Genomic DNA, 26,144 nt, shown 5'->3' with positions numbered 1-26,144 from the left:
TGGCAGAATGCTGGCAGAAGTGACAAGCACAGCTAGGCAAGGGCGTCTTTTTCTAAATTGCACGAAGGCACCATATAGGCTAGCAGCGGCCCTGAATGAAAATGTTGTCTTGGGAATTTTTACAAGGAATCTATTGCCACTCTAAACAGATAATTCATTTGGCTTTTGGTTGCAGCTAAATCTACAATATTCAAGGGAAGACGCTGGAAGCAGATTAAATCTCCTTCTCTACAAGTTTGGCTTGATAAACTACAGGAAGCCGTAGTCCAAGACAAAATATCTTCTCAAATAATAGGAACCTTGAATCCAAATTATATAATTACTTCTTAAAATGGTGGTTATCCTTTTCCAGTTATGTTGATTCCACTAAAACTTCAGACCTGGGAGACTGAATGTTCTCTGATAAGATATACCACAGCTTTGTTGAAAATCTCAATAGTGTTAGATTTGTGATTCAGTCTGTGATTCAGACATTAATGTTGTATCTGATTTTCTACTACTTTTGCACGTATTTGTCATATGATGTCAAAGCAGTGAACCTGCTAGATGTCTTTGCTGTTTTTCTGTTCATTAATATTATCTGTAAAACAATGTGTGTGTATGCAGAGGATTTTGCTTTGTTTTAAGAAAAGAGAATATGTTAAATAAACCGGTGTCTTGCAATTCATGTATTCTCGACCACTGGAAGGCAAATATGGGTTGACCGATGATGGGTACCAGCATAAATTGAAATAAAGCAACTGTTTTAGTTCTAGCCAGCTTTTACAGCTGATTTTTCAAAAGGAGAATAACTATCAGAAATGACACATTATTGTCTGTGAAACTAAACCAACTCTTTCCTCTCTTCCCAGATGAAGCTGATTATGGTAACTTTGGTTCAAACACCTTAACCAGAAAAAAGAAAGCTCTAGTGACCCTCCGGAATGACAATCTCCGTAGGCGTCCCCATGTTAATATCAGCATGCCTCATGATTTTAGACCAGTGTCTTCCATCATTGATGTGGACATTCTACCTGAAACACATAGGAGAGTAAGACTGTATCGACATGGGTGTGAGAAACCATTAGGATTTTACATTCGTGATGGGACAAGTGTAAGAGTAACTCCTCATGGGCTGGAAAAAGTACCTGGCATTTTCATCTCACGGATGGTTCCTGGTGGTTTAGCTGAAAGTACAGGCTTGCTAGCTGTCAATGATGAAGTCTTGGAAGTGAATGGCATAGAAGTGGCAGGAAAAACTCTTGACCAGGTAACAGACATGATGATTGCCAACAGCCACAATCTTATTATCACAGTTAAGCCGGCAAACCAAAGGAACAATATTATCAGAAGCAGTCGGATGTCTGGTAGCTCTGGCCAGTCTACAGATAGCACTACAAGTCATCACAGTTTGCCAACTTCTCACGTCCTGCAGAACTTCCACCCTGATGAAATGGAGAGCGATGAGGATGCTGACATTGTAATTGAGGGCTGTCTGGAACCACAGCCCATTCCCAAATCACACAGTCTTCCTTCTGGTAGCCTTTCTCGAATTAATGGCAGCAGTCTCAGCCACAGACTGCAGAGGGACCTGGTGCTCAACAGCAGCTTGGGACGAGAAAGCAATGGCAATATTCACAAAATTCTAAGTTCCTTAAAAACTGATCCTCGTCACAGCTTGGTTATCCCTAAAGGAGGCATTGAGGAAGACGGAACAGTGATAACTCTTTAGTGGTGCTTTTGTGTTTTTAGTCTCAAGTGCCAACTGGAATAAATCTATCAGCATACTGAAGAGAGAGAAATTAACTTCATTCTCATAGGCCTTGTGTGCAAACATGTGACTTTCCAGGAAGAATGGTTTTCAGGATTAGATATAAAAGTATTGCAACTCATGAAAAAGTGTAAATATTTCTACTCCCGGGTTCAACACAAGGGAAAGGAGTGCTATTTCTTTTTAATCCTATGAAAAATCTTCTGGCTAGGTTACAGAAAATACTATCTCTCTGCATATATGTTGCATGTATGGAGGTACCCTGCCTACATACATGTATATGGGTTTTTTGTGATTAACATACATAACTTGGAATGGGCATTCAAAACTTAATCTTGGAGGAAAATTACTCTTCAGTGTGTTAAACTTCAAGAACTGCATCTCTGCTACAGATACTGCTAAATAACATGTACTGTATGTTTACACACACGCCACAGTAGCAGCTTTGACTCTGACAATAGCACTGAGAGGATGCTACATTTACATTTTTTTGGACAGAACTTTGACCAAATGATATTTGTGCTTTTTGTTTGAGAGTGGAGTAGAGATGGATACTGTTGCCCTCATTACCTTTTAGATTGGCACCACCTGCTGGTCAGTGACAGTACTGTCTGAATTCAGAAAAATTTAATGATGTGAAAAGGAAAAAACCAGCAGCAGAGAAGCTGACTATTTAATGCACTATCAAATGTGATGTGCATTCTTTTTATTGCTTAAATATTTATTAGACAAATATTCAAATTTTAATTATCCTGGTCCAATTCCTGATATTGGTAGCATTACTGGACAAGCAAACTAATGAAAGTGCTTAGAATGCACATGACCGTGTTCTAAGATACCAGAAGAAAGTCACCTAAATTTGTCTTACTCTTTAGAATTAATCTGTATCAACAGAGTCTTTAATAATAAAAGCCGGTCTTTCTTTGGTGTTTATTGAACAACTCCCTTATCTGCCTTGGTGAACTCTTCCCCCCTCTCCCTCCCTCACCATCTACAATGCTACAATTCAGCAATATATAAAGGGTCTAAAGTGTATTTTAGATTATCATTGTCATGGTTAGTTATAAAGTGGGTCATTAATGGGCTATTCCAAAAGAAACAGTTTTGTTTCCAGCTGTTTCTCTGTTCCATAAAATGCAGCAAGTTGTTACAAATGGTTTAATAGAAAAATAAATCTTTTGGATATATTCATGAAATGACTAGGAACAAAATATCATTGTTACATTGTATTTTTCTACTTTTAGCTTTTGTCATTTTTCTTTGTTTTTTACTGTGTAGTATTGTATATTAAAGCATTTCTAAAGGAATGAGCTTTCGTTGTTTAATTTTATATCGTACAGGACCTGAAACAATAACAGTTGAAGTCTTTTATGCTTTGAATAAAGTGATATAGGATAAACTTTCATGTTGCTGAATTGAAAAAAATATTCCTCCTGCCACCACCTCAAATTCTGGCCACTAAAACAGTCCAGATGAAAAGGTATCTTGTTTTGTGGTGTTGAAAGAGAGTTGGCCATCATGAACATTGCAGTTCAGCTGCTGTATGGACATATCTAACAGTGTCAGGTTCTCCTGAAAAGCTCTTATGATGTGCATGCAAACGTACATGTGTGCATAGTAGGAACTCACATATGCAAATAGCATGGATTATTCCTTTTGAATCCAAGTGATCACAGGCATGTTAAAACATTAATTCTGCCAGACTGCAAGTACTGTATGCAGAACAGAGAAGGGACGTAGTCCTCTCTTGGGTACCTGACAAGTACTGGTGGAAAAGTAGTGGGGAGTAGGGATTGATAACAGAATATAGCTCTGGTGTAGCATAGCAGCTAAGAGATTGAACTGCACATCAGAGCTTCCTCTTGTCTTTGCAAGGAATTAGCTAGGTGACCTTAGGCAACGCAGCCCACTCTCAGCCTCAACTCCCCAGCTGCAATAAGGGGCTAATAGGTATTTTACAGGATTCTAGTAAGGGTTGCAGCAAAAACAAAAAGTGTCATCTTGTAATATTTAAAGCAAAATGTCACTTTTTATTTTCTATAATGCCCTTCCTTCAAGGTAGTATACATACCTGACACCTCTCTTCTTGCCCTCAAAACAACCCTGTGAGGTAGATTAAGCTGAGAGTTAAACTGGCCCAAGGTCATTCAGTAAGCTTCATGGCTTTCCAAGCCATGAGTGGAGTGCAGGCTGTGTGGAGATTTGAATCTGGGACTTTATAGGTCCATGTCACTGGTTTCTTGCTCATTTTTCTTTCTGTATATATGTTCATTGCAAGGAATGAAGTTCTCTGTTCTTGCTGAAAGTGGCCTTAGTTAATATTGCAGGTATTTCCTGTCTACAATGTTGTCTTCTGCCAAAAAAAAAAAAAAAAAAAACTTGCTCCCATAGTAGCTCTATTGCTGTATAGGATCATCAACTTTTGAAATATGAACTAGAAACTAAAATACTTGCAGCGTCGTGTTTGTACACTGTACAAGTGTGCTTCATTCATGTACACTGAGATGGGAGGACCAAATTCATGTTCCTTTTATTCAAACTCAGGACCAGCATCTTATAAGTATATTTCACAATGCAAACCTAGTAGCTCCAGCTTCTACAATTTTGGATTCTAAAATTCCATAAATGGTTCTGTATGCTGATGTAATGTTTTGGAATCATTGGTTTATGGTGGGCAATTTTAATCTTTAATCTAGAGATTTCAATCAAGTCTACCAGTCTACTCTTCTTGAAAAGCAAGTGTACACCTCCTTTACACATTCTTTTAAACTGGTCATAGTCATCATAGCCCATGGGCAATGATTAGGGAAGTAGCAGCCCAATTTACCTTGTTACAGGATCTAAGCTGTTACTAGAATGCTGAATAGCTGTTTTTGACCAAGCAGAACAAACTTGTCAAGCTTGAATTCAATGCAATTTTATTTTTCATTTTAACTGAAGATGGGATGTCACTATAGCAGGAGATTCAGCTGTTCATGTAGTGATTTCACTTGCCATATGATGATCTCACAGGAAAAGTACACCGTAAGTTAAATTTATAATTGCTTTTTCAGTATGGACAGACATTGGTTAATGGAGAAATGCCACATGCAAGTTTTACAACCTTAACAATTTTTAATATTTGTCCATCCTTGGACATCCAGGGGGACGGGTGCTGGAAAGCCTGGAGGCAAGCTGAGCAGGCACATGTCTGGATTTGCCTGAGCTAGCACAAACGAGCACCAAGGGGAACAACTGTGGGAGAGCAGGAAGAAGATGGGAACTATCAAAGTGCCTGCCTAGGATGAGGCAGTTTTGAGAGCTGAAAGAGCCCACCTGGCTGTGTGCCAGCCACAGCCTCCCTGGGAGAAGCCTTGAATTCCCCAGGTGGAGAAGGTAGCATGCCTCAAGATACAGAGGCATCCAGCTCTAATATGGCATTAAGGACTCTGTCCACCCCATCCCAGCAGCTTACCACCCCACAAGGGACTGTTCCAGAAGGAAGTGCTCTCCCTCAGCAGTGTGAACCTCTTGCAGCTACTGTATTTAAAAGTGTCTTGAATGGTATTCCTCTAACCTTACTGGATCCTTTCTCTAAAGGAGTCTAGAAGCATCCCAGGAATGTTTATCCTGTTTGTGAATATGTTGCTGTTCTGCCCCTCTGCTTCCATCTGTAACTACTTTTCCTCTCACCTTACAATTCACCTCGTAACTGTCCACTTTGTTTCTCCTTCCCCATTCAGAGGTAGCTAGAGCTCTTGTCTCTTGGGTTCCTGTTCTCCACCTTTTGCAGCAATTGTGCTAGGATTGATTTTGTGTGCAAAAGGATAAGGCGAGAAGCGATCACAGTTCTAAACCAAGATCTGAAGTTTGTAATGAATTCTTAACATGGAGATGTGTACATGAACAAATTCAAGCTTAATTCAGACAAGACAGCTGATTTAGATGCCCATCTAGGGCAGAGGTATCAAACATAAGTCCTGTGGGCTGGATCCAGCTCACAGAAGCTCTTTATCCAGCCCATGTGATAGTTAGGCTCCCCAAGCACCACCATTAGCTGCTCTCAGCTCTAAAGTGACACATTGGCTGAAAGGGCAGTGCTGAGATTCCAATTATCATGGGTAGTGCTGAAATGTCACTGCCGAAAGGGCAACATGCATGAAAATTTGGCTCTCCTAGTTCCTGCCCTTTCAGCAGCACCACGCCAAGGAGAGATGGAAGGAAGCCTCCAAAGGCAAGAAACAGTATGGGGCAAGAGGCAGACCAAGAGGGGTGAGAAAGGGAGAAGCTGTGAATAAGCTGAGAGAGCTGCATTATACAGGCCACCCTTTCAATAATGCTGCTTTTGTGGAGGCATTACTTTGCAGGACACCTCTCACTGCTGACCTGTGAAGCAATGCCTCAGCAGTGGTGAGGCTGCTAAAAGGGCAGTCCACATGATAATTGGGCTCTCCCATAGCTTGAAAATATGATCAAGATTTCTGTATTTTCTGGCATTTGTAGCTAATGAGTTCCTATAAGAGAAAAAAGTGCTTATTTCTGACTATCAGTTGCTTCACGATGTCACTTCCTGTTTAATAATGTCACTTCAGCATGCTGTTTGGCCCACTGTATGAAACAGGTTTGACACCCCTGCTCTGGGAACCATATGTTCAATATTGGCTTCATTGTTCCCACATTAAGCTGTGCTGCCAAGGAAGAAGAATGGGCAGGACATTTGTGCTGCATACAGTATACATACATAAACATGTGCTGGAAGCACAGTTGAGTCTTGTTCAGACAGCCCCACAGGGTATCCTGGTCCCAAACAGTTTGGTTTGGGAACAGAAGTTTGATCTGTCCTGCTTGAAGGAGTAGTCCCCTTAAAATCAGGTTTGTAATCTAGTCTTAAAATGTGATATGTGGCTGACCTAGCACCCAATGATAAAGTCACTGCATTAGCTCATGGGTTAAGTGACTGGCCCCCTGCCAGGAAATAGGGAAGCCAGGGGGAACACCACTCTCCGTTCCTCTGCAATTCTCCCATCCTGTCCCTTCTTTCAACCTTCAGAAACAGAGGTGGGCCAGGTCAGTGAGGAGGTGGTGTCAGCACAACAAGCATTGCTGCAGAAGACGAGTAAGTGGGTGGGCTGGAATATGGGGTGGAGGCATAGGATTGGTCCTCAAGGGGCCTAAATGCCCAAGTTGTGCTCAGCTTAAGTTGGTGAGATATGAATGTCCAGTTGTGGAGAATGCAAGTCTTGCCCTACTGCCATAGACCTTAGTTTTATCACTTTTGGATTGAAGCTGATTCTGCTTCTCCAGTTGGGCCTTCCTCATCTTAATAGAGCTACCCCCTGCTCTGGCTGGAGGAGGAAAAGCCATCAAGGTGGGGGGAGGGAGAATTTAATTCATTTCTGCCTGGCCCACAGGTGTACACATTTGGGCCCTGTTGCGTATACACAATATTGAGCAAAAATGGCTCAAGCTGCTCTAGGAGCCTTGTTAGCTGGAAGGGCACACTAACAAAACTTGAAAGAAACAAGCTTCTGCTATATGAATAAGATTTGGTTACATTGTAGCTCACAACCCAAAAGACACTCTCTTTTATTGTGGGTACGTTCTGTCCCCTTTCCCAATGTTTAACTATAACTCCCATACATTCTGGCCTGATCTCTTAGGCCATCTGAGGGGCTCACTTTCAAATGCCGCCTTTATATCCCAAGTTAAAGGGATGGTGGCATGGGAGCCAGCCTTCTTAGTAGAACACAAGACACCACAACTATAGCATTCTCTACTGGAGAAAATAAGAACTACCCCTCTCCCTCATGGCTTTCCAGAGAGGACTCAAAACATTTGTTTATAACTTGCGAGTGTGTGATGTGTCATCTGTCTGCCCCCCTGTGCCTCTGTATGTCCCCCTTTTTTGTTTTTATTTATTATTGCTTCATTGTTGTTTGTATTGTGGTGTTTGTATTTAACATAAGAAGAGCTCTGCTGGATCAGGCCAAAGGCCCATCTAGTCCAGCTTCCTGTATCTCACAGTGGCCCACCAAATGCCCCAGGGAGCACACAAGACAACAAGAGACCTGTGTCCTGGTGCCCTCCCCTGCATCTGGCAATCAGAGGCAGCCTGTCTCTAAAACCAAGAGCTTGCACATATCTACTATGACTTGTAACCCACAATAATACTACAGGTATTTAGTACAATGAACTTTTCCTCCAGGTATTTGTCCAATTTCCTCTTAAAGGCATCCAGGTAAGATGCCATCACTGCATCCTGTGGCAAGGATTTATTTCAAGCTGGGTACAAGCTGGGTACAAACTAATTACAAGCTGGGTAAAGAAATATTTTCATCTGTCTGTCCTAACTCTCCCAACACTCAACTTTTGTGGATGTCCCCTGGTTCTGGTGTTTTGTGAGAGGGAAAAGAGGGTCTCTCTATCCACTCTATCCATCCCCTGCATGATTTTGTATGTCTCAATCATGTTCCCCCTCAGGTGTCTCTTTTCTAGGCTGAAGAGGCCCAAATGCCGTAGCCTTTCCTCATAAGGAAGGTGCCCCAGCCCAGTAATCATCTTAGTCGCTTTCTTTTGCACCTTTTCCATTTCCACTATATCCTTTTTGAGATGTTGCAACCAGAACTGGACACAAAACTCCAGCTGTGGCCTTACCATCGATTTGTACAACTGCATTACAAAATTACAAAATTAGTTTTGTTTGTGTTGGTGAACATCTGTCTTAAGCTGCTTTTGGCATTTGCTCTGGCAAAGGAAAGGAGAGGTATTAATTAACTAACAGCCCAGTCCTATCCACACTTTCCTGGGAGTAAGCCCCATTGACATGAACAGGACTTATTTCTGAGCAGATGTGCATAGAATTGGGCTGTTAATTATTAAATTAATTAATTAAAGTAAATTTTAAAATTAAATAAAGTTAATTAATCATTAATGTATTATCATTAACATAAATTAATTAATTAGAATTGATTAATAAATAATACTCAAAGTATTGCATTTTTCTCCTCCTTGCCTTTGGTCAGTAGTTTAATTAATTAACTAAGTTAAACATCTGATTATTGTTTAATTACATTATTAATTTAGATCAAACAATTAATCAACCAATTAATTAATCAAATAAATTATAGTATATAATAGTATATAATGATATGATATAATATATAATATAATATAATAATTAATAAATTATTGCTTGATTAATAATCGATCAAGCAATTAATTAAACTACTGACCAAAGGCAAGGAGGAGAAAAATGCAGTACTTTGAGTTAGCAACTGCTGTTCAATAGTTTATTTCTGGGTAGAAACCAAATGAAACTAAGATGGGGAGGAAAAGTCCAGAGCAGAAACTCCCCCTTCAGCTGCAACCAGATTGGAAGTTCCAAAGCCCAGGGCGAGGAGGGGCAGCACGCGCGCAGGCAGAGGGGCGTGGCCTCTCCACAGGGCCTCGTCACGTGCGTCGTTCCAAGCGCTTACCCTTCGCCACGCCCCCTCCGCCTAGACCTGGCGGAGCCGAGCTCGAACGTTCACCTGAACGCTTGACGTTTGTCCACGCCGGGCTTCCGTAGCGCGATATGGCGGTTTAACCGACAGTTTGTTCCTGCAGTCGGTTTAAATCAGGTGACAGGCGGGGGGGGCGCGGCCCGATGCGCGGGAGCGGAGAGTAGGTGGCGGAGGGGGGGGAATGGAGGAGGCAGCGGAAGAGGAGCCGGCACTGCCTCAGCTCAGCGGGGACAGCGGCAACGTCTCGCACAGTCACAGCAGCGCCTCGGGCGTCGCGGAGGAGGACGCCGTGGGAGGGGAGCTGCTGCTGGCTGCCGCCGCCGCCGACTACGCCGCCTACCTGCTGCCTCCGCCGCCCAGCGGGGTCGGCTCCGTTGGGCAGGTGAGTGGAGGGGCGGGGCGCGAGGGAGGAGTCTAGCACAGCGGGGGGGAGGTCTGGAGGGCGTCCCCCCTCCCTCCCAGTCATAGGTCTGCCTCAGCCTTCTCTGTGGCCCCTTTTCCTGGGGGGGGGGCAGCTCAGAGCAGCGCTGTCAGTTAGTGCTCTTTAATCCAGGGGTTGGGGAGGCAGAGCCTCCCCGTGGCAGTCCTTTGAAAAGCACCGCAGCCTGGGAGGTGGGCAAGAACACTCACCCCACGCGCTGTGCAAGTGGGGTGAGTGTTCTTGCCCACCTCCCAGGTGGCAGTGCTTTTCATGCAGCGGGGAGGCTCTGCCTCACCTGCCTCCCCAACCCTGCTTTACTCTTGCTCTGGACACCCCTCCTCTATTTTCTTTAGTTACTCTCAGGTATGCCTCTCCCACCTGTGCTTGCCTGTTGCTGCCATTTTTGCCTAACTCTGAAACTTTTATTTTTTTAAAGATTGAAATCTTGGACAAGAGTCTGGAAGATTTGCTGACCAGGGTCGATGAGTTTGTGGGGATGCTAGACATGGTAGGTATGCCACTGAGCAATGTATGGGGTAACTTGCTGTGTAATTCTAAGCACTTCTACTTAGCTACTCTACTCTAAGCACTTCTACTCAGGAGTAAACCCTGTTAAGTGGAACTTACTCCCAGTATACTCCATACTCCCATACTTACTCCCAGTAAGAATGTATAGGACTGCAGCCTTACATTACAATCTCATGCATGGTTACTCAGAAGTAAATGCTACTATGTTCAGTTGGGCCTACTCCAAGGAAAGTGTGTATAGAATTGTAGCCTAAGTTTAGCACCTTTGTGCGTGGTTATAGTTAGACTAAACATTTTCTTCAATTGGTTTTCAGCTTTATTTGTATCAGCATCTAAAGCCCTCTGGGCATGCCTTTACACAGAGGTGAAATAGAATACTGGAGTGTAGATGTCCAGTTCCTAGCAAATGCTTGTCCAGCCTCTTCTATGGGCTGAGTGAAGAATCAGTTTCAATGGAATAAAGCAAATTGCTCTAATAACACACAAAAAAAGCTTTCAAGAATTTTTTATAAGGTTTCATGGACAGTTAAAAATTGATTAGGTCATCTTACAAAAAATGAGTAAGCACTTGCTTATTTTTACAGCAACAAGCTATTGGTCCTCATCTCTAGATTTTAACTTGTATCCTCTATATTGGCACAACTCATTATCCAAATCAACAGTAGCTAATTCTAACCTATAGAATTCTGTTATTTGGGTAGCTCAACATTCCTATGGGCATGCACAGCCCTGTTTTAATCTAAGTTTGACAAAGATAAATGGTTGGTCTGATCGAGATAAGATACAGTGCATCCTATCTTTGGAGGCTGTCAGGATATTAGGAAGAGTAGCTATTTCTATGAAATTAGTAGTAAGACACAGAGGATTGAGACTGATTTTTTTGTATGTTATTAATGTCTTGATGTCTGTATGTCTGTGTATTATGCCACTAAAGGTTTTTGACTGGCTAACTAAATTTGGTTATGGAGCCAGAAAATCACTGTGTATTTTCAGTTAGATGATTAATGAGATTGTGGATAACTAAATTATTTAGCATTCTTCAGAGTTGTTATACCAACTTGGCTACTACAGTTTTTTCTTTTGTTTAGATTCGAAGTGATTCCTCTCAAGTGGTCAATGAAAGTGTGCCACATATTCATGCAAAGGCTATGGAAATGAGGCAGCTATATAGAAAGATTGATAAACTGGAGGTATGTACTTCTAAGATTGGCATCACAGTACCTTTTCACAGAATTATGAATTCTCTTGTGCCATTTCCCCTTGGTTTTTGAATCCTGTAATATTGACCAGTGTAGAAGTCAGTCTGATCCAGTTATCTCTTGCAGACATGTGAACTGAAAGCACACAGAGAAACTTCTCCCTGCAAGAGCTTCCCAGTTTGAAAGGAGGCAAAAGCTTTGCAAGTTCATTTCTTTTTCTGCCTTAGGCAGCCTCTTTAATGCACATGCTTCTGTAGTTTTCATATAAGAAAGGAGAAACTTGCCTTTCTATGGTAGATCTTTGGTGGTATAGATCACTGCATGGGAATAGTTTGCTGTGTTATCTGTAGAACATGTCTGGATCTAGTCTTGCTCCTAAATCTCATGATCATGCCACCACTGGGGACATGGACTTTAAAAAAAAAAGTATCCATCTGTGGCAGCCTCTGGGGGTGGGTGGAGACCCGTGGAGCCCTCTGTAGGTCTCCCCACACTTCAAAACATTGAAAAAATGCTATCATTACCTGGTTTCACACTTGTAACCTGGAAATGTGTCACAATTGCATTTTTTTCAATGTTTGAGGTGCAGGGAGCCCTGTATGGGGCTCCCTACACCCACAGAGGCAGCCAAAGATGGGCAAGTTAAAAAAAGGTAAAAAGCCAGTGACCCCAGCAACAGCATAATCATTCTGAATGTGTCATCACCATCTCCCCCCCCCCCCGCCCCTTAAGGGGGCAGAGGCAGGGCTTCTTGGACTGGTGGGCTGCAACCCACCAGTTTGAGAACCCTTGCTATACATGATTATGTAGGAGAAAGTCCCACTGAACTCAATGGAGCTTTCTTCTGAGCAGAAGATTAGATTGTAGCCCTGGTATTCATGTAATTAGGAAATCAAATGCTAATGCATGTTCTCATTTTTTAAAAATAAGGTATCTGTTTAGATGACAGAACTAAGCTAGGAAATGTTATTTTGGTATTATTCTGTGTTTGCTTGTTTGTGACTACTATCATTTGGTTTTGTTTTTTCAACCAGGCTTTTGTGAAAATGGTTGGAAATAGTGTGGCTGGGATGGAGGAGCAGATCACAAAGGCAGAAGCAGACCTTGGGGCTTTTCCAAACACTTTCAAAAAACTATTACATACAATCAATGTGCCATCCTTTCTTAATGTAAGCTTTTTCCAGAAAAGATTTTTTCATATTGAAAAACTGTTAAAATTCATTTGATATGATTAATCAATAACAAAAGACTGACATCTGAACTCACAAAAGCTAAATTCCTGTACAAAAGCTAGATTCTTGCAGAAGGCTTGGGTTTAGGCTCCATATATGTGCCTTCAGTTGCAAAGGCAAACATTCTTATGGAAATGAGCCTTCAGTTATCTAGTTTCTAGAGCAGACATGGGTATGCCCCGAGTGATCCACAGGTGTGCCACAAACTTGGGTGAAGTCACCATTTATTAGTAGGGCCAATGGGGATGTGATCCCCCCACTGGCAGCATAGTGTGCCTTATCAATAATCAGAAACCTGAGGACGTGCCTTAACAATTTAGTGCCTCGTCAGTGTGCCATGAGATGAAAAGGTTGAAAATTGCTGTTCTAGAGAGAAAGAAGACTAGCTTACAAACCAAAATAGTCATGGTTTGCTGGGTTGAGCACATAAGCCAATCTCATCTGATCCTTCTTTTCCTTGGCTCATAACAGAGCCATAACACTTTAATTCTGGCTAGTTAAGCCAGTTCTTGGCTTTGTACAAGCCCTGGAGCTGTGGTTTGACTTGAAAGCTAACATGAGACCAGTTTGAGGAAGGAGCATGCGGCCTCATTAAACAGTTTTTCATCTATCATTTGGGAACTGTTACTGAAAGTAATTTATGGCTTGTCCTTTGCTAATGTAGGACTTGCTGCTGCTGTGGCTGTACTGGGAATCTGTCATCATTCTTCTCCTCTCCAAAAGCTACTTGTGTGCTTCACCATAGTATCTCAGAGAGCTCTTTCAAAAGGGCAGATGGAGAGGGTTTGTTGCCCCTATGAGAAACTATCATCAGACTTTTATATACTACTTTTCAAAGAAAGTTCACAAAGCAGTTTAGATAGCATAAATACATGGTCCCCTTGCCCAAAATGAATCAGAATATTTAAGAAATGCATATGGGGCACTGTACTGGGGTGAAGTGGAAAATCATCAGCTTTCATTTTCTCCTATCTCAATTCCTATTGGTTTTGTACTCCAGGAGTAATTTGTATACCACACATACATAAATCTAATATTGCATTAAATATTCACTGTAGAACTATTATTGTCTTTCTAAAAACCTGGTTTTCTCATGTATAACAACAAAGTGTGCCGCACACTGTGAAAAACTAGCTTGTTGGCTTTAGGATTGTTTTTGTGCAAATTACTGTTAAAATGGTGTGGAGATTATGTAGCCTAAAATCTAAATTATCCACCTTGTTATGTAGAAGTATTCTAACATACAGATTTTAATTACAGAAATCAGCTTCAAGACACAGTCATACACTTTATGAACCTCCAGAGCTCTTCAAGACTGAAGACTACTTTCCTTGTCTTGGTGAAAAATAGCACATGTGACTTCACTGTCAGGCACATTCTCTTAAAAGATAGTATTAAGTGAGCAAGAGCTATGCTTGTTTCTAGTTTGTTGTACTTTGAAAAACATTGCCTGCTGCTATCCTGAATGTATGTCAGACTTCATACTTTTCTTTCATTTGTTTTGTGTAGAATATACTGTTTGTGTCTTCCTGCAGTGTAACCTATGTACACATCAGGTAAGGCAACTAACCTTACATGATAAGCCATCAAGTAGAAGGTGACAGGCAGGAAGCACACAGCTTGCTGGGACAACTAATCCTTGTTTCTATGTATGAGAGTAGTCCGGGTAGAAGACTGGAAGTGGAACAATGCTGACATGAATGAGTTTCCTTATGATCCTCTGTTACTAACTCTTCATAGCTTTTTACCATTTTAAGCTACAATATGGTAGGGAAGACAAAGGAAAAGAACATATGAGGAAGAGACTAATTTTTTGCTCATTCTTTTTATGCTTGCTGCTTTACACCTTTCCAAAATAAAAAAGGCAATTTCTTTACATAAGGGAGAAATAAAATTTCTCTACATAAGGGAGAAATAGGCAGTAAGGAAGCAAGCTTTTATGTGTACCGTACTCCTGTCCTTCAAGTACCTTCAGGAGTAGGAGGGAAGAGTGAGGCAAACCATTCATTTTTGTACACTCCTCTCTATTCCAGGCTTCTCAGAGTCATCCACCAGTTTACAAGCTGTATTAAGCTTTTTAAATGTGTTGAAAATTTGGAAAAATAAAATGTACAAAGGCCCATTTGCAATCAGACATTTTGAATAGAAAAAAAGAATGTGTTTTTTTGTATCTCATTTTGTTTTGCTGCTAGTTTTAACCTAGATACCACAGAGATTTAATAGTTATGTGATAAAGTGCAATAAGGACCCTAACTATGCATTTATGTCCTTAATGAATGTGTCTTGACTCTGTTCAACATCTTGGGGAAAAATACTGTATTTGAATAAAGAGGAGCAGAAGCTCCATTGTTTTTTGAACTGCTGCAAAGTAAAAACAGCAATATGCACTCACTGCTGTAACGTTTCCAGGACAAGCAATGCTAAGTCCTTTTTGATGAATAACCTAAACTTTTTGTATATAACACCAAAAGTATGTTGACCAAAGCTCTTATAACTTGAAATTTAATTAAATTTAAATAAATTAAGATTTCCCAGATTTGTATGAAGTCCTTATTTTCAAACCACAGAAGTGCAATTTACATATTATGAAGTTAGCTATCCATAATATTTTTTTGGATTTTGATACAGCTGCCCATTTCTTTTTTTGCCAAGTAACTGTCCTACTGATTCTGCCTTGTTTTATAGTACCCTGCCCAAACATAAGATTACTATGGCACTACTGTGATAGCTCATGAGGTCATGGTACCATTTGTCTCTGATATATTCTTCTACATAGGAGTATTTTTCACAGGTTATAAGATATGTAACACTATCCCTGCAGACCCACATGTACAAACCAGGCCAAACACAAACTTATCAACTGAAAATACTGCTTGATTATACCCATTTAAAGAATTGTCTATGCACATCTAAAATTGAAAAATTTGAGTTTATTTGAAACCAAAACCAAGGTCTAAATTAGATAAAAATTCACTGTGACTAGTCACTCTGCAATCTTTAAAAAACCCTGATCGTACAAAACCAGATTTTCTAGCACTGCAATGATACATTTAGGTTTTACTCAATTCTCCATTGACCCCTCCATAATCCTCAAGATCTCTCAGGTTCAGATTTATCAATCTAAAAGACAGATTTGCATTCAAGGCTGTCTTGATTGTAAGTCACTACCTTCCACGACCAAAATATTTCCCTTTAAGTTTGTTTGCTGCAGTTGTAACTTTGTATCCAACCCCAGTTTCTCAATTTTATCTTATATATTAGACACTGGTGTTTTTTAAAAAGTTTTACAGCTCAATCTTCCCCATAATCTACAGCAGAAGAGGGCAGGAAAGAGGTGCTATGCCACATCATCTTGCTACTTTTGCCTAAGTAGATGAAGGTCAAAGGCTAAGCAGTAGCAGTAATAAGCTTCTTCCCCACACTTACAAGTAGCTAACTCATTATTATCCCTCCCCTTTTGCTACTCTCTTTATCTGCCAGTATCAGTGCAGAGGCAGAGAACGTGACCAATTCGCTCATGTCTCCAATAAACCTACAGACAGCTGGTTTTCAAGGCCCGATATCAATATCTCCTCCTTTACAATGGCAAATCTGCTGGCAGACAAGGCTGCCCAAGAGAAAAGAAGCCAAACCAAAAAGTCCTCTTACAACTCTGACATTTATAGGAACTGAACTGCTTAATAAGCACAAAGGTATTTTATATGTAGTTTCACCAACACACACACAAAAATCCATTGGCATAGAATAGAATTTTTAGTAACTAGAAAACAATGTAAAGTGGGCACATCAAATACATTATTTTCCTCCTTGTTGATGCTACAGTAGCACAAGGTGTCCAGTTCAAATTGAACAGACTGTTACTTCACCAATGGTATTTTAGTCTTCTGGATTTGTAGGGTGCCAAAACATAAACTGCCCCAAAATAAAGCATAGAACAGCAGTTACAAAACCTGACACAAATCTATCTTGTTTTTAAAGAATGAACTTGGCCCCTATTCAAGACCTTGCTTAATTTTAAATGAAACTCATCTTCTGGTGACTCATCTAGAAGTATTTCAAGCTACTGCGATGATGGCAAGGCATCCGTATCAACCTTGTTACAAATACCATGCACAGATTAAATTGGATTTAAGTAGACTCAGGACTCTGCAATCCTGTTTTGCTAATTAAAAAAAAATTAAGGAGCTACAGATTTTACCACAATATTATACATAATACAGTGGTATATATAGGGTGTATATATAGTGGATTATATAATGGTATAATTATAATGAATTATACCACTATAAACAGACTATAGGAAGATAAGAATTTTAAGCCAAATGGGCATCGCAAAGTTTTCCTTCACTGTTGTTGCTAAAGTGGCTGTTGCTGATTTGTTGCTTCAAACACAAACAGCACAGCCCACTGGAGAATCAGTAAAAGAAGCTTCGGAATATTTGCCATCTGAGTGGCAGAAGTCATGGATTGGCACTCAGAGGCAATGCCAACTGTTTCTTGAAATAGTATGTAACAGCAGAGCCTGGCCACCGATAGCACCAAGGGATGTAGAGTTTCCTGAACATTGAATAGTTTCTTATTTTATGCCAAGATGCAAAGTAATACCTGGAATACTTTCAGGGGAAAAGACACAAACCTTCAGAAAGTCTTACTGATATTTCAACTAAACTTTTTCTGTGCAAGAATTGTACAGCTATGAAAATCAGTAATGAAACCAATAGCATCAAACCACAGTCAAGAAACAAACCTTGTTAACCATTGACTGTTGGCTTCCTGTAGCTGCAGTGGCTTCCTGTAGCTACAATGACACACAATGCAATGTTTCTGATTAATCAAGGTTGTTGAATCTGTAACTGATAAATACAAGTGAGGTTTTTGAGAGGGCAATTTGAAGATGAGCTTTGAAGCCCCCAATCAAATTTTAAAGTGATGGGAGAAGATTTTTTTGAATTATTATGATGACCATCTAACCAGTTTTGATATTTTACCAAAATTACACACTTTATTTTTTAGAAACAACTAGGAAAGAAAACCATCAGAAAGTATATTACATATTTGTATAAAAACCAATGTGTGGAGAAAATGACTCCATAAAGAACATAATAAAAACCAAAGAAACCAAGCCTCAATATACTCTATTGTACCCCACTGCCACAATAAACCATTGCCCAAGCTGAATGAGGCACTATGTACTCATATTTTAATGTTACAAGAAACTAAACCAATGAGGCCGTTATTGAACAAGAAGGCAATCTTGATTGCCATATATTTCAGAGCTTTTTTCTTTTTTCTTTTTTTTACAGATCTTCCAATTCACATTTTAAGCTCAATCTGTGCTTCACATTCTTAAGTTCAGACATCTTGAAGCCTAAAAGCACAGATGGCTTAAGATTTTTTATTGCCTTTAGGCACATGTGTCTTTTTCTCCCAAAAAATGATGCAACATCAGTTTTCCATGAATGCAGAAGGGAGGACAGTAATTCTAGCTCCTTCTTTGTTGGATATGGCTTCTTGTGAAAATAATCTGCAAGAAACCGTTTTTGAACTTCATTTGAGCTACGCTGGAATGGCTTTGGATTCAATGCTAAAATATGAAGATCCTCAGCTGAGGGCTGTCCCTTTGTTTCAGTCTTATGATCAGTCTTTCGTCGTTTGAAAGGTATAAAATTCATGTCCTTTGCTGGAATCTGAGCTGTACCATTGTTTATAATCAGGAACTGCTGGTTTTCATTCAAGTCCTCTGTAACAGCATAAAGATGATCAGATTGTTTTCTCTTAGCTGAAGCAGATGCAATATCATGCTTCTCACCATTCACAAGTGGCACATCTTTATTCTCATTGAGCTCAAGCTGCATCTTCACAGTTGGGTTGTTGTCTTTGGGAGCACTCCGGCAGCGGAGCAGATGCACAGCAATAGCTGTCAGAGTCATGTTGCCAGTGTACACTCCACAGCAGTGGATGCACTTGAAAGCAGGAGTCTTCAGAATGGTATGTACAGTTGGCATGATATGGTGCCTTTCCTTCAGATGGATCTCATAGGCATCTGTACTAGTGAAAGTACCATAACAAAAGGGGCAAGTTGAGACTTTCTTATTTCCTTTATTCATTTCAGTAACGTCAAGCTGCAGTTTGATGTACAGAGGAACAACAGTCCTTGAATTTACCCCAGCAAGTACAACTAGATGCACTTCTCTTTCACCAAGTTCTTCTTTTGATGATGTTACACAGAAGTCAAAGTGAGGAAACACCATGCCACCTTCAGAATCACTCTCAAACTGAAACCCTTTGTTATCATAATCTGCATGTAGTTTCTTCTTCCCTTTATGAATAGTTCTAGTGTGATCCACAAGGCATTTTAAGTCATGGAAAGTACTAGCACAGAACAAGCAAGCTACTCCATGTGTGAACAGATGTTTTACAACCTCTGTCTTAGACAGAAAATATTTACAGGTATAACAGCGAAATGTCTTGTCTCTTAAACACCTTAAAAAGGGTGCCCAGGCTGCAACTTGGTTGCTTTCAACAGCAACTTCTGTCCTTTCTGAACTGAATTTGTGTGCTACTTGCATGTGCACCTGATAGACATTTGATGGGAAAAGCTCACTGCAAACAGGGCATGTCTTCCACTGTTTAGCCTGTTTAAGGGCAAGGCTCATTTCAGAAGCAGAGAGAGAAGTCTTGGCAAGGGTATTTGCAGAAGAAGTTATTAAAGCAGAAGAAGGCACAGTAACTGGAGTCTGAGACAGTGGAGTAACTGCACCAGATTGCATCAGCTGGACAGGGACTTGCGGAGGTGTAACAGTTGCCACCCCACTACCAGGTGGCACAGGCAAAGCCACTGAAACTGGAGCAAGAGTGTATGTAGGTATCCCATTAACTTGCTTGCCAGTTGGAATCAACTGTCTAAGTATAGGTCCTGTAGTAAGTAAAGTAGCATTTTGAGAAACTCCAGGTCTGACACTCTGATTTACAGGGAGAGCACCAGGTTGATTAAACTGGAGAAGTCCAGGTCCAACTGACTGGTTTACAGACACAACCCCTGGGGCAACTGGATGATTAAACTGAAGAACCCCTGGTGCAATTGTCTGGGTCACTGGAAGAACCCCAGGTCCACTGGAGCAATTCAAATTGCCAGCAGACTGATTTACAGCAAGAGCTCCAGGTGCAGTAGGTCTGTTTACTGAAATAGCACCAGTCCCAACATTTCTATTTAGAGACCCAGCCGGCTGGGTCACAGGAAGAGCTCTTGGCACAACAGAACTGCCAGTGGGGCTAATAGGTGAATTAAGAGGAACCAGACTAGGCCGGAGAGACCGGGTGAATGAGAGAACTCCAGGAGAAACAGTTCTACTTACGGTCCCAGCAGGCTGATTCAGGCACAGAACCCCAGGCCTCACAGGTTGCTTTAGGGGAAGTCGTTGAGAAACAAAGAACTGTTGAGAAACTGCAGGCTGAAGTGCAATGTTAGTCTGACCACCTGGTCGAGTACCAGGCACAAGAGCAATACGTGGCTGGGCAACTGAAGTTGGAGGTGTTGGCAACTGACTACTGGAGGCAACTGAAACACTCAGTGGTCCAACTGTGTTTGAAGCTGCTTTTGCTGGCACCATATTTTGATTTTGACCCATTGATGGAAGAGAAAGCTGAATGCGTGATGTAGTAGGAGACGGGGTCACTGGGGCAGAGGTTGGTATTGGTGGTGGAGTAGCTCCAACTGTGGAAGGCTTGGGAGCAATATTGACAGCCTGCAGTGACTTTGCTTGTCCTGATTTCTTAGGCTGTACTGAAATTATGGGTCTAAATATATTTTCTAGATCTTTGTGTACTTCAGCTGTCAAGACATGATATATTAAAGACTCCCGGCTGTTTGCAAAAGCGTTGCACTTTTTACAATAGTGATCAGTGAAATTCTCTTCACTCTCATCTGGCCTCTCCTCAAAGTATGTATTTATTAGGTTTTGGAAATGGGTTACCAGTACATGCTTCTTTGTATTGTAATATAATGTGTCAGTAAACTGACATTTCTGACACGTGAAGCTAACTGCATCGCTACGGAACTGTCTCATGCCACCACTTACATTATAGTTTAGTATTTTTTTCTTAGCGTGAAACATCCGTAAGTGTTTTCCCACTTTTTTGGAATGAGAAGCAAATGAACATTCTGGGCAAGGAACAACCAACTCTTGGTCCATTTCATCTTCATGGTAACGGCTCAAGTGATTTTTGAAAGCATTAAGGAATTTTGATGAGAACTTGCACAGGCTACAGCAATATGGATTTGTTCTGTATCTCTGCAAAACAAGAACAAAAGAGAATTGGATACTTCAGGAATCTACAAAATACAAACTTACTATCCTGTCTTTCCACTTCCATTAAAGCCACCAGGGCAGTTTACAACAAATATTTAAACTCAGATCATACAACTAGCATCGTCAAATAGAAAAATCAATCAATATTTATGTCAGTTGTCAAGAGTAAAGAAATACTGAAAGTCACTCATCTCTCTCACCAGCTGGATATAAGCTTCCTCAGAGATCAAAACTTTTCCAGTCTATGGTATGGAGTTAAGACAAAGCAGAGATACAAAGTTTTTTTTTAGACTCCTCTCCAATTGTAACTATTATATGCCTTCAAATTAATATGAACTTTGAATACCAAAAACGTAAAAGAACTTCTACATTATCAATTTTTAACACATATTTCCTTTCTTGCCCACTTCGCCCCACTGAATTTACATTTCAAATATCACTGCCCCAAACATGTGTGCGCTGGTCCTGCACAAGCAGGATCTCTCATTTACTTCAAGGGAGCTCCATCTGCACATCAGAATACCAGTATCTCCAAGAACTCACTAACCAGTGATTTCCAATCACTTTGCCATGGCATATTGGTGTGCCGCACATGATCCACAGATGTGCTTCAGGAGTTTGGGGAAGGGTAATTTACTAGTAGGGCAATTGGGGGATGTAAGCCCCTCACCAAAAGCAAAGTGTGCCTTGTCAAAAAACTGATGCTGTGCCTTGACAATTTTAGCACCTTGTCAGTGTGCTGTGAGGTGAAAAAGATTAAAATTGTTGCACTAGGGACTGACATGAATACCTTATTTTATATTCTGGTTCTTTCAGTTCCTTCTATTATATCAAACTGAACAAACCTGTAAACTCATATTTTTCTCCTAATTACTGTTTTAATACATACCTCCTACTAAAGACAAACTAAAATCCTCTCTAATCAATAATTTAAAATTGTAAGGAATATACAAGCAAGAAAGATCTATACAACTACCTCGTTCTACTTTTTTGGTGGAGAGATGCAAAAACAACATAGGTTAGTGGATTTAGTAAAGAAAAGGGATAAGGTCCCCAGCATAGGATGGTAGAAAAGGTTGCCTAAAAGTTAATCAGGCATTCTTACACCTCAACAATGTTTAAATTAAAGAGAGACCAAAGGAGTAGGTTGTGGTCTCATTTTTAATACGTCATGTATTTTACCTAGACAAGCAGCACATGCTCTTATGGTGAGAGTTCTCCTTTTTAGAGATTGACAGCCCATCCTATGCTTTCCAGCACCCACTAGAGCAGTGACACCAAAGCCGATACCACTGTATCCAGCGGACACTGGGAACTTTCACCTCCTTCCCCCTGAGAAAGACTTGAAAGACTCTGTGTCTGGTTTTGCAGCCCAACACAGAAGATAGGATAAGGCGGAGAAGGGTTCCACTGGTCCTACTACCCTGCCTTCCCCCCTGTTCCCAAGACCCTCACCACCACCCAGGGCTGTTACCGGGCTTCTTTGTCCTTCCATTCCTCAGTGCGCACAACCAAAGTAAGGACTGAAAAAGAATGCATGGGATAAAAGCCTAACATTTTTGAATAGCCCAGGTGGGATACAGACAAATTTACCAAAGTTAGGAAGACAGCAAGAGAAACAAGGTAACAGAAAGGCAGTGGACAATCTGGGGAGAAGAAAGAGTTGTTGGTCATGCAGAGTCTAAACTAGGCCTATGATCCTCTGCATCAAGAGTCTCTAAACCCCAGCCCATGGGCCACATCCAGCCCACAGGGGATTTTATGTCACCCTTCTGCCATTCCTGCCAAGACAATAGGACTGCCTGCGCTCAGCACATGCTCTGACTCTCAACAGTAAGAGCAGGACCACCTGGCAGTCAGGGCCCCACTGTAACATGAAGAGCGTGCACCTGGTGCGGCTGAGAGCAGGCACTGGGCTTGTACTGGCTCTTGTGAGAGCCAGGAGCAGGTTGGAGGGGGCAGGGTTTCAGCAGCCGGTGCAAACCTCACATGAGGCCAGGCAGCCAGTTGGAGAGGAAGCTCACTGGCTCCTGGACCGCTGGGCAGTTTTGAACTTGGGTAAGGGAAAAACAACTGCTGCAACAGTAGACCTGTACTTGATTTCTCTGACCTCTTTACCGTGTTGGGGGGGGGGGGAGAGTGAGTGAAGTGTTTGTGTGAGATAGAGGGGGAATGCTGAGTGGGGAGCTTTAAGCTCGGGAGTGGAGTCGGGAGGAGGAGGGGCAGCTGGCAAGAAGGCGCGCTGGCTCCCAGACCCCTAGGCTTTGAACTCCAGGAAAAAGAAAAAACCTCCTGCTGCAGCTGCCCACAATTGCCTCCTTTTGTGTGTGTGGTGGTAGTGAGAAATGAGTTAAGTAAGTGGGATGATGTTTGTGCATATGTATGTTTGAGTAAGAGAGAGGGGGAATGATGAGTGGGGAACTTTAAGCTCGGGAATGGAGTTGGGAAGAGGAGGGGGTGGTTGGCGAGGAGGTGCCGTCTCTAATGTATGTATGCTCTTTTTTATTTATTTCCCAGCCCTTGACACCATGGAAGATATTCAATGTGGCCCTCATGCCAAAACTTTTGGAGATCCCTGCTTTGGATGCTGACCAACTACATACGAATATCAACAACAAGGAACTACTTCAGAGTCTGGAAACCACCAGGGATTTTGCTGTCAGGAAGAGTGTCTCCTCCCACAAAAGACTGCTTGAGCTGTACAATCAAAGGCCCTCTACCGTCTCAAGTGCAGCAGGCATTGACTGGAGAGGGTAGCTTCTCAGTTGCAGCATCCCCATATATGAAACAAACTTCCCAGAGAGGCGCAGCTGACAGAAAGTGATGTCTTTCCAACTGAAGACATCTTCATTTACCTAGGTATTTCACCAATTTAACTGCTTTTCAAATTTACAATTTTATTGGCTCTATCAGTTTTATAATCCTCTATAATTGTGCCTGCATTTTTTAAACACTGGACTAATTATATTGTCACATGCTTTATCATTCACGTGAAAGACTCTCAAAGTTTTTTTCTTTTCCTTTTAAAAACCTGAATCCTCTAACCCAGTGATTTTCAATCTTTTTCATCTCACAGCACACTGACAAGGCACTAAAATGGTCGAGGCACACCACCAGGTTGTTGACAATTGACAAGGCACACCATGCTGCCAGTGGGGCTCACATTTCCCATTGGCCCCATTAATAAATGACCTTCCTCCAAATTCCTGTGACACATCTGTGGACCACTCGCAGCATACCAGTGTGCCACGGCACAGTGGTTGAAAATGGCTGCTCTAACTATTGCTAAACTGGCAGCAAACTGGAACCTGAATTTCAAAGCAAACAAGTTTCAAAAAACAAACCAGGTTGGCACAAAAAGGCCTGTGCACTCATTTAAGTTACACTTTCATGCTCATACTGTCTCCTATAAATTGAGATAAACATACATACTTTTTTTTTAGCCGCAGACTCCCAAAGAGAGACATCATTCCATGAAGTGTTGCAGAAATATTTTTCTCCTGGGTCAAAGCCTTTCAGAGTCTATGAAGCAATAAAGATGTATAAGAGAAGCATTTACTTTAAATCAACAACTTTTATGTTAAAATAAAATACAATTATAACTGAAAACATTAGTCAGCTACCATACTAATTAGAGAACAAATTACATAAACTACAATGTCAAAGAAAACAGCAACCAACACATCTAAGCTACCGCAGACACTTGCCCATAAGTCGATCTCACAGACAAGTCGAGGGCAGGTTTTGAGGCAGGATTCATAGAATTTTCTATGACCCTTGGATAAGTCAGGGTCATAAACTTGGGGGGGGGGGTGTCTGATTATAGTTTTGTCTGATTTTACCAGAGGCCAGATCCTGAAAAATAACCTACCAGTAATTGTTACCTAAGAACTGACAGTCTCTAATATATTAAAAATATAGTAAAAGGTAATGAGATTCGTATTTATTCATAAACTTTTAAATTCTGGTCTTCACCATCTTTTTGTAAACACTATCAGAGAGTAACTGCACTGTAAACAACATACTAACAGAACAGTGGTTCCTAACCTGGGGTTCATGTACCCCCAGGGGCACTCAACAGAACCTTTAGAGAATGGAATAATGGCAGTGCTCCAGAATGCCTTGCAGGGCCAGCAGGGCAAGAAGGGAGGTAACTAGTTGACTGTGAAAGCCCCACCAATAGCTAGTTTTTGGTCATCAATTCATGTATGAACCAGTGATTGAAAACCAGCACAGGAAAAAAAACTAAAACATAAAAAAAGTGATCTATCACTCAGAATTTCTCAGGACACCTCTGGTGCAAAACAGTGCAGAGTCTTCCGTTCTTCAAACAGATAAAAAGAGAAAACACTGTGATAAATACATGAAGTCTGGGCTTTCATATAGAGGAGATGAGGGCCTGTATTATTGCAAACATTTTGCTAATGTGAAGGGTGCAATTTATGGAAATAGGCTGCCAGTGGATATGCCAGTGAAAAAGGTTGGGAACCACTGCAGGAGATCTATGAATCAAATCCACCTTTAAGGTGTCTGGTGTGTTAACCCAGAAGCTCTACATATAACATACTAAGTTGAACACAACTGGGAGTGTGCAATTCAATTCACAACAGAGACAAGCAACAGCAAATGGCTGTGACCAAGTGCACCTGCACATAGCTGAAACCCTATTTACTCAGAAGCAGACCCATTGCTTTCCCTGGGTGTTATTCGTAAGTAATGGTGCTCTGAATTGTAGCTTGTGAAACATTCAATGGGAGTGTTTCCACTTTCAGGGAAGGTGCATCCTGCAACTGGAACAAGCCCACTCTCAACTGGTCTGAGGGCCGTTTCCTCCTCCATTTACAGCAGGATCAAGGCTGTCAGGGGGGTTGTACTCTTAAAGAAGTGGGGTGATTCTGGGGAGCTGGTTCAGCTCTGCTCTCTGCCTTGGGGGGATGTGCAAATGGAAACTGCTGTCTGCTGCTCTAATCAGTTTCCTGGTCAGTTTCCCTTATGGAATGGCTTGTAAATAGGGGGCAGAGAAAGAGGGACAGTGGGGAAGGGAGAAGAGAAGGGGGGCACAGTGGGCAAGGAGAAGGGGGAGAAAACAGTTCAAGAGAGTGTAGGCTGGCAGAGGGAAGAAAGGGGCTGGAGTTGAAGGGCAGAGAGAAGCAGGCAGTGCAGGAATGGGGGCAGGAGGGAGGGAGGCTGTGTGGGGGGGCTCCCCTTCTCCCTCTCGTTTGGA

At 41.4% G+C, this 26,144-nt stretch overlaps 3 protein-coding genes across 4 annotated transcripts in view; 2 read left to right on the top strand and 1 right to left on the bottom strand.

Moving 5' to 3' along the window:
• Positions 1–2,951, top strand: part of PARD6G (par-6 family cell polarity regulator gamma) — an 85,982-nt gene extending 83,031 nt beyond the window's left edge. Inside the window, exon 3 of the mRNA XM_066625195.1 lies at positions 852–2,951. Within this exon, the coding sequence (XP_066481292.1) occupies positions 852–1,711 (860 nt within the window). The 3' untranslated portion in view covers positions 1,712–2,951. The remainder of the gene's footprint in view (positions 1–851) is intronic.
• A 6,424-nt stretch (positions 2,952–9,375) lies between these two features.
• On the top strand, positions 9,376–15,147 carry BLOC1S4 (biogenesis of lysosomal organelles complex 1 subunit 4). The gene is made up of 5 exons (XM_066625084.1): positions 9,376–9,613; positions 10,089–10,160; positions 11,269–11,370; positions 12,414–12,548; positions 13,872–15,147. Exons 1-5 carry the CDS (start codon positions 9,413–9,415, stop codon positions 13,959–13,961), a joined length of 600 nt encoding a protein of 199 aa, XP_066481181.1. The 5' UTR covers positions 9,376–9,412; the 3' UTR covers positions 13,962–15,147.
• Positions 15,148–15,514: 367 nt separating this feature from the next.
• The window catches only part of ADNP2 (ADNP homeobox 2), a 29,088-nt gene continuing 18,458 nt past the window's right edge, over positions 15,515–26,144 (bottom strand). For both annotated transcript variants that reach the window (XM_066626227.1, XM_066626228.1), the window contains exons 3-4: positions 24,353–24,442; positions 15,515–20,902 (exon numbers count right to left, since the gene is read on the bottom strand). In XM_066626227.1, the coding sequence (XP_066482324.1) occupies positions 17,909–20,902; positions 24,353–24,442 (3,084 nt within the window). In that variant the 3' untranslated portion in view covers positions 15,515–17,908. The remainder of the gene's footprint in view (positions 20,903–24,352; positions 24,443–26,144) is intronic.

The sequence above is a fragment of the Tiliqua scincoides genome, chromosome 4 (assembly GCF_035046505.1).
Source record: "Tiliqua scincoides isolate rTilSci1 chromosome 4, rTilSci1.hap2, whole genome shotgun sequence".
NCBI lineage: Eukaryota > Metazoa > Chordata > Lepidosauria > Squamata > Scincidae > Tiliqua > Tiliqua scincoides.
Note: the sequence above shows the minus strand (reverse complement) of the source record. Positions and strands in the feature narration are given on the sequence as shown.

Excerpts from the sequence above, each read along its gene's own strand:
- BLOC1S4 (XM_066625084.1), top strand. The coding sequence starts at position 9,413 with ATGGAGGAGGCAGCGGAAGAGGAGCCGGCACTGCCTCAGCTCAGCGGG. Across the intron at positions 9,614-10,088 it reads GGGTCGGCTCCGTTGGGCAG|ATTGAAATCTTGGACAAGAG; the intron begins GTGAGTGGAGGG and ends ATTTTTTTAAAG. Across the intron at positions 12,549-13,871 it reads ATGTGCCATCCTTTCTTAAT|AAATCAGCTTCAAGACACAG; the intron begins GTAAGCTTTTTC and ends TTTTAATTACAG.